The 15,128-nt window shown below is 39.2% G+C and overlaps 1 protein-coding gene across 5 annotated transcripts in view; it reads left to right on the top strand.

The window, feature by feature from the left end:
* The window catches only part of TANK (TRAF family member associated NFKB activator), a 28,058-nt gene extending 15,884 nt beyond the window's left edge, over positions 1-12,174 (top strand). For 4 of the 5 annotated variants that reach the window (XM_063400656.1, XM_063400655.1, XM_063400658.1 and 1 more), the window contains 5 exons: positions 350-529; positions 1,820-1,890; positions 4,007-4,125; positions 5,778-6,358; positions 10,666-12,174. In XM_063400656.1, coding sequence (XP_063256726.1) covers positions 350-529; positions 1,820-1,890; positions 4,007-4,125; positions 5,778-6,358; positions 10,666-10,833 — 1,119 coding nt within the window. In that variant the 3' untranslated portion in view covers positions 10,834-12,174. The remainder of the gene's footprint in view (positions 1-349; positions 530-1,819; positions 1,891-4,006; positions 4,126-5,777; positions 6,359-10,665) is intronic. The other variant, XM_063400660.1, reaches the window with a different exon arrangement.
* Positions 12,175-15,128: the final 2,954 nt, after the last annotated feature.

Here is a 15,128-nt window from a genome sequence, read left to right as displayed (position 1 = left end):
AATTTAATACTATTTTATATATCATATGTGCAAAATATTATACATAAAATGTTAATGTAAATGATACAGTAAGTGAACCAAGAAATGTCCTTATTTTGTATAAACACTAAGATAACTTTCAGAAATTCAGAAGATACAGTTGTTTTGAGTAATCACCTATGATGAGTTACAGCTATGTGTAGTGGTAGAAGTTCTTTACTATCAATTGAAAATTATTAATGTAATATACAAGACTGATCCTTACTTATTATGCAAAACCTACATTTAGCTTATTATAGACTGCTGAATAGTGATATCCGCAAGCCTCAAATTTATTAATTGTATTGGTGTTTCTAAAATTATTTTTTAGGAACAGTTAGACAGTGAGAGCATGAAATTGAAGCAACTTGAGGACAAAAGCAATCAAAAGGAAAAGAAGCTTTTATCTATTATTTCCAATCAAGATGATAAAATAAGAAATCTGGAAAGCAGATTGCAAGAATTAAATGAAGCACAAAAGGGTATACAGATGCCAGCGTATAAAAGGGAGGTAAGATAAGAAACCAAGTAGAGAAAAAGTAAAAAAGACAACGTTTGTAAATTACTACTTCTTTCAAACATGAAATATTTGGAATTCATACTAATTATTCTAAGAAATCTATTTTAAATTTCATCATTATATAAGTACTAGAAAATTATCAAATTATACAAAGCACATAGGGAACACCATTAAATACATATTGGTTAGTCGGTTGGTTAATTATTTTATGGTATGTATTGAAAATTTTCATATTTGTGAAAACTCCAGATTAGCATTTCTGGTTTATAATTTTCAGTTGGAAGTTTTCACCCAAACTGAGTTGATTTTTTCATTTTTATGCCATACTATTTTTGTTACAGAACAGCATCCAGGGTGCTATTCTGTCCTTGTGGGATAGCTAGAGTGCAGTCACTGCTATGAATCTAACCATGTATTAGCTACCTAATTTAAAGTGAACACAGGTAAGCAGAGGAGCACAGCAACACGGACCTTGTTGCTATCAGACTTCCTAAGCATTGCTTAGCTTACTGTGGCAAGGACTTGCAGCCTGTGTTGCTGGGTGTAGGGCAGCTCAAATGCATCTGCAGGAGCTGCAGCCATGCTTCAGCCTTACAGGTAAGACACATCTGTGGTTATAGGCAAAGTATCAGCTTATGCAGATTTCTGAGCCTACACATCTTCAAAGTCAGCTGTTTGGCAGGCATGCTCAAGTTCGTGTCTGGCTTGGAGCACATATGAACTACCCAGGCCATCTGGTAATGTAGCTCTAGTGCAACTGCAGCTTAGTGACTGGTTATTATGAAAACTTCCCTCAATGCCTGGCAGATGTAAAACCATGTAATACTGGAGTGAACCACACGGTGGTAGTCAAAGTTAATAACTTATTTAAAAAACTGCTAGAACTCCTGACATATTTGCTTCCTACGTGTTCATTGAAATTTCCAGTGAATAAATTGATTTTTAAGAGGTAAAATAGCTGGGTAACAAGATTATACAAAAGACAGAATCTTACCTTATATATGACTGAAAATGAATTACAGTCAAGCAGTATTCTTAGAACTAGTTCCCTTTCAAGGGAGTTTGAGCAGAGAAATGCCACACTGAGTTAATAAGTTAACCTAAAAGGAACTAGGAATTTCATACAAACTGCTTTTGTCATTTTGACAATGCTTTGACAAAGCTTTTGACAAAACTTTCAACAGGACTAGGTGAAGGACCCCGTGACATTTTTATTCCTGTCAAGGTGAAGCACAAAATTAATATGCTAACGTGCTCAATATTTTCATATTTTACTTCCAGGGGAAAAGTAAGAAAGTTGTTCCAGATAAGCCTGAATTATCTCTAGGGATCTCTGGTATTTCACCTGAAAGGTAAATACTTCTGCAGCATTTTCAAATTTGCTTTTGGCTTTTCTGCAATTAAGTAAGGCCAGCTATTGCCCTCTTTTCTACACCATACCTGAAGAACTGGCTGGGCAGCAAGTTGGGAGGGGGGAGCTTCAAAGGTCAAAGAGCTAATGCAGGAAGATAATAAAGCCAACAACCATGTGGAATCATAGCTGGGGCTGTATGGGGGGCTAGGCTGCAAGGGAGAGAGGCAGCCAGTTGGTTCAGCAGGAGGTTAAACTCTGGGAAACAGCAGTGGATGTTAATGCTGGGGTTTGGATAAGCATTAGCTGCCTTGCATTGGCTCTGCTGGACAGAAATGTATAGCCACTATGGATTAACTGATGGCAGCACAGCACAGGAGCCTGCTGTGCTGCCAGGAAAAGGTCTGATAGGCAGCATGGAGAAACATTCTTGGCCCGATCCATCCTAAGTGAGATTGTTTGAAACCAAGTTTATCTGTAAGCTGAAGCCAGCAAGTCCCTGCTATGATCAAGGGCTCAAAGGCAGTAGATTTCCTCTTCTGCCAGTGATTTTGGAAAAATATTGACCAAAATCTTAGGTTTGAATTTTTCATAGAATAGGCAGTAATGCCACTTTTAACAACTTTGCTGGGGTCAAATAGAAGATTCTCTAAGGTTAGGGGGAGTATTAAGGGAAAGTATCAAATTCTTGCTGTCTTCTTATTCTCTTGCCTAGGCATCTGCTTTTGACCACTCCTATACATAGGCTAGGTGAACCACATGGATCTTTAGTCTGGCTCACTACTCTTTTATGATAAGAAAGAGAGGAAATAAGACTTTAATGTTAGAAAGACTTGTTTGTCTTTTAGAATTATATCTAAAAAATGAAAAACCTTTACGTATCTTCTGTCTCCCTGCTCTCAAATAGCTTCCTTACCTTACTGTTTTCTTGGAAAGAGGTATGTGACTGGTAAGATTACTGGTAATCTTACACTAGTAAGATTATAGTATCACAATGTCTAGCAAATTAAGACTGCTTCTAAAATACCTATATTTTAATGTTCTGATTAGAAACTTCATTTTTTTTATTTCTTATTCATCAAAACGTCTGGAAATCATCAGAATATGTGAACAGTAGCAATTTCAAGTAGATCTTTTTTTTAAATGAGATACAAATAGACATTTGTGTCGTCAAAAAGAGAAACATGACAGAAGTAGGAACACAGTCTGATTGCTATATGAATAAGCAATAGAAAAGGGAAACAATTCACTGGATTAAAGAAAAATCCCTTTTGAGATCTTTTGATGTAAAGATGCAAAAAAGAACACAAATCTAACTTCACTTTTTCATATTTGAAGTTCATTTTATAAATTCCATTATATTGTGCGTAAAAATATAAATTACTCTACAAGTTTATCAAAATTTCACAGTGGAATTTTATGGATGCATGAGTAACTAAATAACAGTGCCTTTGGGCAAATAAACTCACACCAACATGAACTATTTTTACCATCCTCAGTGCAGATAACTAAATATCAAATTTCCATATGATACTCTGGAAAAGGTATAATACAATAAATCCCTCAGAATAAAAAGACAAGTCATATGATATTGTATGAAACCAGAGGGAAGCAGTTCACCAACTCCTCCCCAAAAGGCAAGGTAGACAGAGAAGGAAAGAGCTGTAACAAATGCTTGTGTGTTCCTTCTTCTGTAGTCTGAAGTGCACTGGCAACAACAGACAACAATTAATGTTCACAGTAGAAGCATCTAATTTTCCCTAGAATTGAGGTAGAAACAGTACCCTTGGGAAAGATAAACTCTTCCACAAAATACCTGAAAGACTGAAAGAACTGGAAGGCTGGATTTTTGGGGGTGGTCCTTGCAGGGTCAGTTCCTATGTTCAAATATATATGTGTATGATATGACTAAACAAACTCTTTGACAACATTTCCTTTTCTTTTTTCTGCTTGCTTTTACTGAGGAGAACAAAAATATGTATACATATGTTGAGGAACAAGATATCCAAGAAAAGTCGCTTATATCTTGTTTTTCTCTGGTTTAGGGGTATGACTAGATTAAAGGTCACAACAAGCTGAATTGGTTGACTCTTTAATTTACAATTTTGATCTTGCAGAGAGAATCTGGAGACCATTTTCCAGGACATGAAAGAAGAGTGTCATCGAATACGTATGCTAGCCAGAGAACAAACAGACCAACTGAGTATATTTAAGATAAAGCCAGAACCTGAAACTGGTAATATCATACTTAAGCTCTTATTGTGATTCAACTGTTTGAAAGCTTTGCTTTATATTTGAAAATACTGCAAATTACACATACATAGAAGTACTTCCACTGTTTACCATCTGCCTTTTTCAAGTCTGTTCACATGGTGCTCAGTATTTCACCAAGAAAACGCACCGCCAGTTTTGGCATTCTATGACGAATGCTCCAAATCACATGCTAGAAAAGACAGTCATCACATCAATGGCTCTTGTAATTGTTTTGTCCCTTGGAGTGAGAGGCAGGCACTTACTACATGTGATATCCCATCATACTGTGTGAATGACAGCACTTGCTTGCTTTTAATTTAGCTGTCAGTTCAAAAGATGTCTGCTATGAATGTCTCTAGCCCCATATCTGTTAGAGGAAAACTGCAGGACTGAGGAGACTCAGAGGACTTATTTTCTAGACTTCCTTGTGCAGACTTCTAAATACTGTTTTCTTATATGGGACAAGAACTTAATCCAACACTTCCTGAAAACAAAGGGAAGGCTTGATTTTTGTTGAAACTGCGAGAGATCCTGAATGTCCAGTTCTGCTAATGCTTACCTTTAATACAATGTAAGCTACTATGGATATTCTTTACTTACTTTTTTTCATAGTAAGATCAGACTCTTAAGTGATTTCAATAAACACCTGCCAAATGCACACAGTTGAAGCAAAAGATGCTGATTTCAGCACTTGATTTTAATTTAGGTCATCCATTACTGAAGTTTTGCTACATGAAGTGCTGACATGTATCCCCGTTGCTTCAAATTGCTCTGTCTGAACTGCATTGTGATAGTCTGACTGTATGCTAATAACTTCATTATTTGGGGGTGGGAATTTTGGAAGAAGTGTGTTTGGCAACTAACTTTACAAGAATGGTTTTAATTTTGCAACAAAGTGCCTAACTCAACTGTATGAAAAGCCATACGTGATGTAAGCCATATAGATAAAAGAAGTGCTAAAGTAACTGTTTGTAAAGGTATACATGATGAAAGCTATATAGATTTAATGTTTGATTTGTTACTTCTGTGTTCCACTGTCAGAAGGCTGCTGTACAATCAGTTTTTACTGAAATTATTCTCTCACCTGATTAGGAGTAACCATTACTATTTTTATTAATATAGTGCCAAAAATGAAGGGTCAATTCTCGAAACAAAGGGAAAGCATGGTCCCATTTCTGAATAGTTATCCAGTTTAAATATTTAGCTAATTTGGAAACCAGTGGGAGATGGGTACCTGAATACCTTCTAAAATCGTGCTCATGGTGCCTAGCATGTTCTTGGCACTGTGTGAAATGGTTTGGATTCCAGCTTCTATTTCTGCCAGAACACTTCAGCAAATTTGCAAGTATGTGTTAAGAGTACGGGACAACATAATTTTCAATAAAATGAAAATGTTTATAGCCATAAATCAAAGAGAAATATAATTACTAGAACGGAGTATTTCCTTTTATTTCTGTTCTGATAGTTTTTGTGTCAGAATTCTTGTGAAAGAAAACTACACCTCAATCTGATTTTAAAGAGAAAATAAACAGTTAAAAAAGCAAGGAAGCAAGATGATAAAATACCCCAACATCACATTTTTAATAACTATATTTCAATGGACTATTTAATATTTTCTTCATTCTTTCTTCACAGAAATACAGTTTTCCATGCCGATACAGTGCACTGATAAAACTGATGAACAAGCAGAAGAGCTTTTTAAGCCTCGGGTTATAAAAGATATAAATAGAGGTGCATCATGCATCACATCTATCACACCAAGAGGAGTGGGCCAAGATGAGGACAACAACTCTGTAGAATCACTTTCTAAATTTAATGTCAAGTTTCCACCTACAGACAATGACTCTGCTTTCTTGCAGAGCACTCAGGAAAAACCAACAGTTCCTTGCACTGGTATATCTGAAAACATGCTTCAAGATCATCATTTTAACCTGGAGCACAGAGACCATGCTGTTAACCTCAGTAAACTGGAACCTAACTCATTTGAAGCTCATGGCATTGATCTCATGACCTCAGCTTTACAAAGCTTAACTACTGTTGACAAAACAAACCCCTCAGATCATGCAAAGATGCCCACAGAAAATATCTGTGACAAACCATGTTTAAAAACAACAGACAGTGGTTTCACATTTGTACCTAAGCACTCAAACCAGGGTGTACCTGAAGTACTTTTTTCTTTAGAAGCTGCTGGAACAACCGTCAGAGGTCCTCATCAGGTATCTTTCTATAAATATTCCACATTTCAAAAAATGGTAATGATTCAGACACGCATTTTGCAGCAATCTTTGAGACTGGATTAATGTATTCTCTAAGAAACCTCATCAGTCTTTTTTAAAGACAATATCTTCTGTCATTTCTTCTTCTTCCTAATACTGCAGAATATGTTCAAGATGCTTCTCCAGTGAAATGTCAGGAATATAAGCAGACATAAGCACTGGATGCTTTTACAAATTTCAGTTCATCTAGATATTAATTGCTTCTATATCTATTTCAAAGCTGTCATTAATCCTAAATTGCCCCCTAGATTGCTTTCTGTCTACCCTTGATCTCAGTTGTATAGGGCACACATTTGTTTTAATTGTTTTTCATGTACAGCAGAGAATAGGAAAAATGAACCAATTAAAAAGCTAAACAGATAAATACTTTCACTATGAAAAAATACCTACTTTTTGTCTCAATCTGAGGTATCAACAACACCCTTTTCCTCTGCTCTAAGAAACTTAAATTTTTGTCATTGTAGGAAAAAAACATAATTATATTTTCGAATGAAGGAAGGTTTGCTAAAAACACTTTCTTTTAGGTTTACATATGTAATTTGGGCTTAAATTTCAGTTATAGCTTGAAGTCCATGGGAGTTTCTGAAAAAAAGGCCCAGAAGCTGTAATGCAGCAAAACATATTGGCGTGTTCTGACACTCATGTCCCTGAATACTTTGCTTCTTTTGTGTAATGTCCTGTCTCAGCTGAAAGCTGGCAAAATTGTGGAGCTTTATAGACTGATTTGGTGTTTGTTTGTTTGTTTATTTATTTGTGTGGCTTTTCTGGTGCCTTGTGAAAGGATGGATTTTCAAGAATAAGCAAATAGCGATAATTAGGAATTCTCTGAGGGTAGAATTCTCCTATTTTTACTATTTACATGGATGAAGTTTTATGTTCTTTCCCAAAGACCAGATAGATGCAGCAGAAGAGCTTTACCTCTCCATGTGGTCACTGCATGACCTGCAAACCCAACATTTGAAAACTGTTGTAGGACATGATAGCCTTGATGTTTTCTTCTCCTAAAATTTACCCAGTCTTGTTTAATTTTTTATTGCAATCCACTTTTGAGTGAAAACTTTAAAGCATTGAAAGATTGTTAGTATAAGCTTGATTTTTTCAAAAGTTATTTTAAATATCTATTTGTAATGTAGGAGATCTCAATTCTTTACTAACTTATTAACTACAGTTTTTATTGTATTTTTCATTGGGTCCTTAGTTAAAGTTGTGACTAAGTTAAACAAATTAACACATTTATTTTACTGCTAGTAGAATTCCTGTGGAACTGCGAAGAATTCACTCCATTGCTTGTTACTATCCTCCTTTTCTGTATTCCCTCTCCAGCCTGTTCTTTTACTAGTTAGTCTGTGTATTCATTTTTCAATAGATGGCACCCTGCATTGTACATTACAGCAAGGGAAACAGCTGCTATGTGATTATAAATTGATAGGGGAGTATGCAGCTTAAAAAGTACAGAACAGTGGTTGGATAGCAGGACACCTTTGACCATTGGTATTTCTGCAAAATAAGGAAATGAATTTGGAGCCAGCATTTAAAATGTGAATGATCTGTTTTGTGGAGAAAAATGTACTAATGCTGGCACTCAGAGAACAAGACAGCTAAATGGTTAGTATTTGAAAGTCATATCTACAATAGTGCTGCATTGATTAAAATGTTATTTCTTGTCCAGAAGTTTATTTGAAACAAGTATTACTTTAGAATCCATTAAATATACATCTGTGTATATCAGTATATTTAAATATCCATCACTTTTATTCAGCTGATTTCAGAATAGGTTTTTAAGTGTTTTTCCCAATTAATTGGACTCAGCTCTAGAGGTTTTTCCTGACGGTAAATTGTGCTAAAGATTTGGTTACAGATAATACATATGCAGATGAAAATAGTATTTTTTTAAAGTTATTTGTATGCATGCCCTTTTCACTGTGTTAACCTTAGCAAAATTTATGCATAAACTTGTTCTTAGTATTTTTACCACCTTTCTAGGGGGTGGTTATTCTGCTTACAGCTTCCATCTTCCCCTCCAAAAATGAAGGAAAAGCCAAAAAGGAGAGAATTACATACCTCTTTTTTTCTTAGTGTAGATAAAACTTTCAAGTATTTACTACATATGTTAACTTATAAAATGGAAAACCCCATAAATGCAATAGATTTGGCAACAGCAAGTTCTTGGAACTGCTCTCAGTTGGTGTAATAAATTTAGCTCTTTCCTTCTATGTGGATACTAAATCTAAAAACTCAGTACTGTTTTCTTAGAATGTAACTTTAAAAAAAAACGTGACTGAAAAGAGCAGTAGATTAAAATAAACATGGATATTAGTGAACCTAGGATTTTACAGACTACATTTAGCTGAGACTTTCATATAGATGCACATGTTTATTGGTATTTGCATTATTTGGTATTTCAGGGAGTTATTTCCACCAAAATACTTCTAAGTATGTTCATGATTTTAAAAGCAAATCAGTAGTCAATTAATTTCAATATTAATGTTTTTGAAATTGAATGTCTGCTTAAATAGATCCCTGTTCTGACAAGGATATTAAGTACAAGCTTAGCACTCAAGAAATGGAAGTCAAGTGCCTGTGTGTGTGGGTTGCTGGATGGGTACCTCCCCTTGTTATGTTTCCAAGATGACAAATAGTTTTTACAATACTATTTTATCTTTTTTTTCAAACGGGGCTTTACATCATATCAGAAACAAATAATTCTAAACACATTTATGTAGTGTGTTTAAGTCTGTTAACTTCTTTAAGTGTGTTGGTGTCTAGATAGATTTAATATGCAATTTACACCAGCAACATACAATAAGTAGACTCTTTGAGCTGAAAAAAGTGGTGTGATTGCACTTAATTACTAATTAGTCAATTTAATTATATGGATTGCTGACCATAATGAAAGACAGTAAATCTGCTATTGCTATGTGATAAGCTAAACACTGTTTAAATACAGAATGGGCAGGAAATTGACTCCCAGGAAGTTCAGGGTGATTTAAAAAGAAGGTTTAACCGCTGAGAAAGCCAGATGAGTTGTACAGTGGGTTGCTGTGGGAGAAATAAACAATAGATTGTAACTATTTGGCAGGATGAAATTTAAAGAGCTGAAAATTAAGAATCATGGGTATCGGTAGCAAGAAATTTAAAACTTCTAAAGAAACAACTTTGTAAAGTTTTCTTCCTTGCCTTCCCATGTGTGAGTGAAGCAAGAGGAAAAAACTGAGCCAAAAAAACCCCTGTAGGGCACAGTCTCTTCTAAATTCAATCCCCACACAGAGCTCATATCAGCTTGCTGCCATTCTTTCTACTTTGTAGTCACAACAGGATGCATTTGGTTTTCAATTTACTCAAAACCTGATTGTCCTGGCCACAAAACATAACTATTTGATCTTGTGTTGCTAATACTAAAGTTATGAAGCTTAAGTTTTAACTTTACTTTGAAAACTGGTAGAAGACTTTTTGATTCCCATTTGGTACGATTCTAACTAGTGTACACTTAGACTCTGAGCTTAAGTGCCTTGAATTCCAATATTGAATAAACAGTGTTGCTGGCTGGAAACGAACTAGCTCAGGGACCAAGAGCAGTGCAGCTGCTGAACCAAATCCAACGTAGTTTATAGAATTGCCTGAATGCACAGGTAGATATTCAGAGGGTACCGGTGAGTTTGATGCTGTCATGGCAGGAGGAATCCCAAACAAGATTATTTATGACACATTTATACTAAAAGGCAGCCAGAGCAAGTAAGTACCTTAAGCCATGACATGGATGTAGTCATTTTGGAAGTAAACTGAAAAGTAGTTGTATGTCAATAAGAATGGAAATAAAATATGAATCATATTAACTCTGTACAGGAGACATTTTATTGTAGGGTAAAAATGTATTTCCTCATTTCTGCTAAGTGGCTATTGTGTACTATGACTTCTACAGTAAAATACTGAAATGCCAAGTTAAAGAAAAGCTTTAGTATGCAGCAGACTGATACCACAGGTTTCTGCTTATAGAAATAATTATCATTAATAGATACCAAGGTATTTTGAAATATTTGGAAGGATAGTGTGTTTATAAAACCTTAAAAAAACAAAGTCCTTTCTTGCTTTTCTCAAATGAGAACTCTCTAGTTAATGTCTCTAGCCAGGCAAGTGTAAAGGAATCCTAATTTAAAGAGGCAGGTATTTTTTTTAATATAAATATAAACTACAGCATAATGTAAACCACATTGTAAACCTCAGCAATAATAATTTTCTGTTTCTTTTAGCCCATTTGGCAGCCTCAAGACAATGATTTGCTGGCACAAGCATATGCAGACTCTGAACTGAATCAGTGTGGAATATGTGAATTCTGTCGAGAAGTTTTCCCACCATCTCTAACATCTAAGGAAGATTTTCTTCGGCATCTCAATTCCCACTTTAAAGTACAGTCTTAATGTATGAGAATTCAATGGTTCACTGTTTTTGCATACATTTATACATTTTTTTTTATTCAATAGTTATGGTAAGAGTTTAAGAATTAAGACTTCTTGTAACAAGAACGCATGACTGAAATTGTTTGTCAGATAAGCACATTTTTAGTTGTCTTTTGACAAGGCAAAATGAAACAAAGTCACTAAGTACTGTAATTCATATTATTGCTTATTATGCTTCACTATTAACTTTGAGAGTGATGTCAAACACTTTTTTTTTCCCAATTAATCTTTGCCTGAATAGGCCTGAAGTTGTGACTATATTTATGAATGTGGACTTTGCAAGATTAATGCCTTACTCTTGCAAAAATTGGTGTAATGCTAGGATTTTTTTTACAATGTCCAGTGATGCGATTATGTTCTTCCTGAAGTAAATAGGAAGAGAAGTAGGCCCTCATTTTTCGTTTATATTATATAATTTCCAAATTTAACTTACAATACTGAACTTCTTGATTCAGATTGTTGTAAAATTATCATAATAGCTGAATCCAGGTGTGCCAGAATTAGGATAGGCTTGTTCACTAGTAACACAAATTAATGGTTGACTTTCCCAGATGAATTTTTTACTAAAGTGAGTAATCAAAAGTAACACAGAAATGACCCTTTTGCCAAAATAGAACAGTAATGATTTTATGAACATCTGTTACATGTTATTAAAAAAAATTACCTTGTTCATGTACCTTTATAGCATAAATAATTACTAAAAGTGCTTTCAGGGAACAGGTTATATTAATATGAAGGATAGAAAATGTTAAACTTTCCCCAAAACTAGTAATACCAAAGATTATTTGCCTTCTCTTTTGGTCTGCTATGATGGATTGCCCAAGTCTGGTACAGACTAGAAAGGAAAGGGGAAAACCTAATCACCCAAATCTCAGTGACTTTATTTTTAACCTGAATATGCTTAGTGGCTTTCTCAATGCAATTAAAAATCTGTGTTTAGTTGAAACATTGAAGTCTGATAAAGTTTGCACATTTTCTGGATTAACTGATATCAAATTTAAAATTAGGGATGTTGCCGGGTATTTTAAATTAATGATAAAGCATGCTTGCTTTTTGCATTTGAACTGAATATAGAGTTTGGCCCTGATACGGATAATTAGCATTAATATTTTCATAGCAGCAAAGCACAACCTTTTTTCTTTTTAAAGATTTGTTTGCAGGTGACAAATTTCTGGAAGAACTAACACCTGCGAAATTTTTAGAAATGGATTTTTCTGCAATTATTTTCCCTATTTTAAACATGTCATGTTTGTGACGGGCTGTCAACAGAGTGTACTGTAATAAAGAGCGGTGTACAGCGCACGTCTGCTCCATGACCTGGAGGAAGAGTTTGTTACTCCTCGGAGCTCGAACCCTGCGGCCCGCAGCGCTGCCGGGCGATGTTCGGGGTGTGAAGCGCTTCCCGGAGAGCGCGGCTGGGGGTGGTGCCCGGGAGAGGCACAAGTTCCAGCCTTGGCAGGAGGGACGGGGATTCGCACATCTCCAGCCAGCCCGACACGCAGCACCGTCTCGTCCTCTCAGCCGTGAAATTCGAGCTCAGGAGCTGGCGTTATTAAGAGATGCACAAACTGCGAATCACCTTTGAAGAAAATAAAGTCATCTGTTTCTCCCCCCGCCCCCACGCGTGGATGCGTTTTCCCCGGGAGCCCTGCGCCGAGCCCGAGTCCCCGCGGGGACAAGGCTCTGTGTTCCTGGGGCAGCCTGGTGTCCTCCGCAGCCGGGGCACAGCGGGGAGGGCGGCAGGAGGTGGGGGGAACACGGCTGACCAAAGTCTCGTCGAGCCGCAGAACCCATCCATCTCCCGCCGCGAGGGCTCCTGCTTGGTGCGGCGCTTTAGGAAGATGTTTAATCCTGCGTTCGCAAAACTGTTGCTGCCTGAGGGCATACAGATAGGCTCGCCGATCAGACCACTGCGAGGAGCACTCGCGGTGTTTAGTTTTTAAAGAAATAAGAAATAAATAAATAAATAAATCTCACGCTAAGCAGTTGTGAGCGACTCGAGTGCGGTCCCTGAATGGGCCCCCCTTATCCAGCTTTCCTGGAGGCGGCTGCTGCTGCCAGCAGGGACATCTGCTTTATTACACTCATCAGAGGAGGCTCAGTATTCCTCCCCTTCCCTCCCTCTTCCACACGAGCTCAACCCGGCAGAGGAGGTTGAATCCAAATGGGAAGCAGAATGTCATTAAAAGTAATAAATATGGTGGAAGGAACTTGAGGGGACAGGAAGAGCAGCAAACTCATGCCAAGGTGTCCTACCGAATTCCACCTCGGGCAGGGCCAGCGGAGCCCTGGCCGGGGCAGCCCCGGGGCTGGAGCAGCTCCAGGGCTCCCGCACGAGTTCACTGTCACCCCGCCCCGCGCTGACGGTGCGAGCGTGAACCCCCCGCGCTCGCAGAAGCGCTCGCAAGGAAACAAACTGCTCCCGTTTCCTCTCGGGAGCTCTCTGAGCGAAATTCCTGTCGGGAGCTCTCTGAGGGACACTGCGGCGGTACGGCTGCCTCAGCCTGCTGCGAGGGCTCGGTGCCGGCGGCCGGGTAGAACACATGTAGATCCTCTGTCTCTCCGGCTAGCTCGACAGCTGCTCGTGGCTCCAGTAATTAGACTGTCACTGCTTGTTAGAGGAGAGGAAAACGCTCCTATGACAGATTCCACGAGTGCTCTGTTTGTTAAAATCTCGCAGAAATCACCAGAGCATTAACTGAGATTTCTTATTTCTCTAGAATCAGAAGGAAAGAAGTTCCCTCTCCCATCTCGCACTCCAATCAGATCTCTCTTCCGACTCCCATGAAACCGTGAATTCGCTCTAAAGGCTGAGGAAGTTAGCTTCCTTCCCCTGCCTACCCGGGAGGAAAAGGGAGCTCCCTGGCCTTATGAACTTGCTTTTAAAACCCCTTCCCACTATGGCTGTATGTAACCAGATAATAGAAATGCAGTCTTTTCTCCATTAACTGAGCGGAGGAGTCGCTCAACACACGATCCTTCCCCATCCGAGATAATTCAGAGGATGCTCGGGAGAGGCTGTTCCCCCTTACGAACAAAAGCACTGGAGGATCAAACCGAGACGCTTCTACCCCCACCCATGGTTCACTCAGCAGATGAGACTCAGAGGAGGCGATTTCTTCCCCTCCCTACCGTACATTCCCCTTTCCCCCGCAATCATACAAGGTTAACTCAACAGAGGAGTCTCAATCCAAATGGCAACTGGGATTGCATTAAAAAAAAAAAAAAAAAAAAAAAAAAGGAAAAAGAAAAAAAAAAAAAAAAGGAAGGGGGAGAAAAAATCAGAAATAGGGAAAGAAAAGAGAAAAAGCAGCAGGCTGATTACGAGGTGTCAAAACTGCCAGGAGCAAGAAGGTGATAGCAATCAGGGGTGAGAAGAGTGCGCCATTCGTGCGGGGCAGCTAATTATCCGTCTCATTTGAGAAGAGCAGCATTCGAGGCAGCAGCGTTCGCCTGCTGAACGGTGACAGATTGGCGCGGAGGAGAGGGGAGGTGTTAAAACAATGGAGCCGGGCTTGCGAGCGCTGCTGCATGCTAATCAGCCCGGCCTCCTTCCTTCCTTCCCTCCGCCTGCCTGCCTGCCGCGATCCCTCCTTCTCACTGGCCGCATGGCAAGCCCAGCGCTACCCGGCCCCTCCGCAGCAGGCGGCACCGCACCCGGCATAGGTGGTAACCCAGAGAGAGTTCCAGCGGGACCGCGCAGCGGGGCTGGCGGCACCCGCGGGACCTGGCAGGCTGCTGGGCATCAGTGGTAGATTTCAGAGCTCGCCCTTGGCGCCCGGGCTGGCAGGAGCCCGTCAGTGCGCTCCCCGCAGGGGGCAGAGGCGAGGAGCTCCTCGTACGAGCCCTGCGCCTTCTCCGGGCCGCCCTCCCGGCTTCCCCCCCGCCGGAGGCCTGGCCGCAGCCGGCGGCGCAGCGGGCTGTCCCGAGACAATCTATTGCCGCAGCCCAGCCCAGGCCGCCGAGGTGAGGGAAATCAGAGCTGTGCCAATTACTGATGGACTGCGGGGGCTCCGCTGCCCTCTCAGCTCTGCACGGGAACTAGAGACCGGAATGCTAAAACATGCAGTAAGCAAGTGGTACGGCCTCTCCACCACCGCCTTTTGCCTCTTGGATTGCTTGGCCTTGCAAGCCTGAATGACTCTGCATGTACGCAGTGTGTGCCTTGTGAGGAGGTACTAAAAGGTCTGGCCCTCTCGCAGACCAGGAACAGCCATTCCCTTTCACAGACAGTGCAATGGGTCTGCAGAGACAGC

Source organism: Prinia subflava, chromosome 6 (assembly GCF_021018805.1).
Source record: "Prinia subflava isolate CZ2003 ecotype Zambia chromosome 6, Cam_Psub_1.2, whole genome shotgun sequence".
In the NCBI taxonomy this organism is placed as follows: domain Eukaryota; kingdom Metazoa; phylum Chordata; class Aves; order Passeriformes; family Cisticolidae; genus Prinia; species Prinia subflava.
The sequence above is the reverse complement of the archived record's forward strand: the minus strand, read 5'-3'. Positions and strand labels throughout refer to the sequence as shown.